Source organism: Chrysochloris asiatica, unplaced genomic scaffold, assembly GCF_000296735.1.
Source record: "Chrysochloris asiatica unplaced genomic scaffold, ChrAsi1.0 scaffold00040, whole genome shotgun sequence".
NCBI lineage: Eukaryota > Metazoa > Chordata > Mammalia > Afrosoricida > Chrysochloridae > Chrysochloris > Chrysochloris asiatica.
This window is the reverse complement of record NW_006408558.1, coordinates 18127208-18131033: the sequence shown is the minus strand read 5'-3', so window position 1 is coordinate 18131033 and position 3826 is coordinate 18127208. Positions and strand designations below refer to the sequence as shown.

Here is a 3826-nt window from a genome sequence, read left to right as displayed (position 1 = left end):
CTGACTCCTAGAGGGTCAAACACACTCATGTTGTTGTTGTTAGGTGCCATCAAGTCGGTACCAACTCATAGAGACCTTACGCATAGCAGAAACACACTCAGAGAAGATTCCAATTGCAGACTTGACCCAGCCAGGCTGGAGTCACAGTCTACTACTGATTCTGTGTCCTTGGACAAGTCACTTCTCTGAGCCTGTTTGTTCATCTGGAAAATTGATATAGGGTCAACTCCTGGTCTACAAAGAATTGTGGAAATGACTATTTGTGCGCTTGGCAAGAAGGTATCTGGCAGCAATGCGATTGGTGCAAAGTAGTTAGGCACTTGTCACCTCATGAAAGGTCGTGAGTCAGCAGCTTCCGGTTCAGAGTCTCCTGAGAGCTGGGATTAGAGTTGAGTGTTTATGCTGGAGGAGGGGGGATTGTGTAAGGGCTTTATTGCTTTTTATCAGGGTCAGGGTCGGCCTGTGCGTTAAACATTATGGGTGAGATGAAGAGATCTGGACCAGATCAGCATTGTCACTGGGGACTGGCTGGGGCCCCTTTACTCCGACTTCCTGGTCCCAGCGGCTCTGCCTTAGCCCCTCTGAGAGAGAGGAAAGAACGGCAAACCAGGCCAGGGGCTGGGATGAGCACCCCAGACAGCAGTCCAAACATGAGGGCGACAGGACACCCACCTCTGGGCCTGCCTTTCCTGCTGATGATGCCCAGCTAGGAGATGGGGCAGGAGAGCAGAGTGAGTGTGGACTGTAAAACCAGGCAAACCAGGGTCTGAGGGCCCCAGCTCTGCACTTAGGTGAGCCCACTCTCCAGCCAGGTGCTTAATCACACTAAAGCCTCCATCTTCTGACGGGTACAGTGGATAAAACCTCTACTTCAAGAAGCTTCCATGAAATGCATGAAGGGTTTAGTTCTAAAACCAGTAAATTCTTGTTGTTGTTGTGTGCAATCAAGTCGGTTCCGACTCACAGTGACCCTGCATACAGTTCCCAGGAGCTTTTGGTGGGTTTGAACTGCTGATCTTGTACTTAGCAGTCAAGTGCTTATCCTACAGTGCCACGTGAGAGTGCTCAAAAAAAGAAGAACCAGATATGTGGTGTCTCTTCCAGCCCTCAAATTCTACTACTCCAAGGAATTTGCTGGCTTGGCCCTCGACCCTATTCTTAGTTGTCTTATAGTGAAGAACTGCTGCCTGTAACCAAGGCAAAACCAAACCCAGTGTCATCGAGTTGATTCTGACCCATAGCAACCCAAAGCACAGAGTAGACATGCTCCTTAGGGTTTGCAAGACTCTACATCTGCAGATAGTCTCATTCTTCTTTGAAGTGGTAGGTGGGTTTGAACTGCTAACTTAGATTAGCAGCCTAAGGCTTAACCCACTGGGTCACAGGTAGTCTTGCTTGTAAAGGTGGCCACATTCATGATTTCATTTTCTTTTCAACCACGACCCATTTTACAGATGAGGAGACTGGTCAAGAGGGCAAGAGTCTTGCCCAAGATAATGACCACCGCCAACTCACATGCACTGAGCACTTGCTGGCCTTAGCACGGCGCATGCTCTATTACATTTCATACTCACAACAATCACGTGAGTATTGGTTACAGACGAGGAAACAGAGGCACAGAGAGGCGAAGCCAGGTGTGTCGGGGGTCACACCATTGATCTTCTGAGCCTGAGCTCTCAACCACTAGCTAGTCTGAGGAAAGCCCAGACCTCCTGACGCCTAGCCTGGGACTGTCCTGTTTCTTGTTATTTTATTGTAGTTTGGGTGAAAACTTAGAGAGCAAATTAGTTCTCCAGTCACCAATTCATATACATTTTGTATCACGACAGTGCTTACAGTCCCCTGCCTCCCCTGGACCCCTGTTTCCGTTTGTTCTTTTTTTTCTTTTCTGCTGTCCTGTCTTTTGAAAACCCATGTCTTTTTTTTGTTCAGTGGCCATCTGTGCTCAGTGTTAAGGGAGTGTCAGTTCACAAAAGAAGCTCTTCAGAAGTGAGCTAGTTAGGGAGGGCTGCCTGGAGGAGGAGGAGTAGAGCTATTATGGTTTGCCCTTTGCCCTGAAAGGTGGGTTGGAGGTGAGGAGGCTGACTCAGAATGCCTCAGCCGCTGTAGCTCGGCCTTTGGTTTATGATGGCCACCTCAGCAGTGCCAACCTTTGGCCCCCAAGTGAACGTTGTCAGATGGGTGGAGATGCTAGACCATTTCAGAGGCAGAGTAACTTGTCAAAGGGCCAGATCAGAACTGAGCCCAGAATCATGGGGACAGGACGGCGCAGCCAGTCCCTTCGAGAACCCCGGCCCTCCTATGGCAAGCTCCAAGAGCCCTGGGGAAAGCCTCAGGAGGGTCAACTTCGCAGGGCACTGAGCCTCAGACAGGGGCGCAGGAAGTCCAAGTCCCAGGGACTCGATGGAAGCATGGGAGAGCTGGACTGCCCCAGTCAGGAGCGGCAGCCGGGAGGCCTGGGGGACACAGAGCAACTGATCCAAGCCCAGCGAGGAGGCAGCAGGCGATGGCTGAGGCAGTACCAACAGGTATGATGAGGGCTGAAAGATGGAGACAAGTTATAGGGAAGGGGTGGGGATGCCAAAGAGCATGAGAAGAGGTTCAAAGGTAAAAAGCACACTAGGTCACATGCCAAGAAGACAAAGGGGCTGTGTAGAGATGAGGCTGGAGAGATACAAAGGACCTGTATTTCAGAAGGTCATGAAGGTATCTGGGGTCCTGAAGTCACTAGGAACTCACTGAGGGTTTAGAGCAGGAAGGTGATATGATCAGAGCTACTTGGAGATGAATCATTGGGCAATGTGTTGGAGGAGTGGGCAGAGAGTTCCGGAAAGTTATATGTTACATCTTAGCCCTTCTACTGGGGCATGGGAGAGGGGAAGTCAGAACCCCCTTGGTGGGAACTGCTTACCCACCTTCTTCCTTTAAGAAAAAGGGTCCCTGGTGGCATTGTGAGCTAAGCCTTGGGATGCTAAACACAAGGTCATCAGTTCAAACCTACCAGCCACTCATCATGAGAACTATGAAGATTTAAGGTCTCCAAAGCCCTACACGTAGTTCTGCACTGTCTCTATAAGGTCACTATTGATTGGAATCCTGCGGGTTAATGCACTGGACTGCAAAATCGGTTTGAAACGCAAGGTTGGCGGTTCAAGCTCACCAGTTGCTCCTTGGAAACCCTATACAGGGCCTATATGGGTAGGAACAGACTCAACAGCACGGAACAACATGAGTTGGTATGGGCTCCCTGGCAGCGGGTTTAGTGCGCTGCATGCTTCTCCCTGGGGTTTAGCACCATCTAGTGGCTGTATGTGGAACATATATGTGGACCCTCAGCCCTGACTTGCCCCCGGCTGTCTCCCAGCAGGTAAGAAGAAGATGGGAGAGTTTTCTTGCCAGCTTCCCGAATGTGACCCTGAGCCGGCCAGCCTCCCCAGAACCCCCGATGGACACCACAAGCTAAGGATGCTGGAAGCAGTGGTGGGTCCCTGCTGAATGCCGAGGAGACCCGGGGCTGACTGATGGACCTCTTCTCCGAGTTTCTGAACTGTCGAGGGGGGCAGCCTCCTCCACGTGGACTGCTTCTGACTTTCCCACATAGCCTGGATACCTTTGTCACTAGTTCAGTCAAAACTGTGTGGGCTGTACTACTTCTCTAGCTCTCCACAAAGACCCCAACAGGACTAAAAAGGGGGTTCCTGGGCGATTCTGGGCATAGGGACCCCTTTGACTGTGGTGCCCATGTAGAAGTTGGCTCCCTCTCTTCCCCATTCCCCCCCTCTTCCCCCGACCACCACCACAAGACCAGGATGGAGCTCGGTGAAAC

The 3826-nt window shown here is 51.1% G+C and overlaps 1 protein-coding gene across 1 annotated transcript; it reads left to right on the top strand.

Annotated features, from left to right (window-relative positions):
• Window positions 1–2252: 2252 nt before the first annotated feature.
• LOC102832987 (chromosome unknown open reading frame, human C11orf86) lies at window positions 2253–3463 on the top strand. The gene is made up of 2 exons (XM_006860865.1): window positions 2253–2528; window positions 3365–3463. The coding sequence occupies exons 1-2, from the start codon at window positions 2253–2255 to the stop codon at window positions 3461–3463; spliced, it is 375 nt and encodes a 124-aa protein (XP_006860927.1).
• The last annotated feature ends 363 nt before the right edge of the window (window positions 3464–3826 follow it).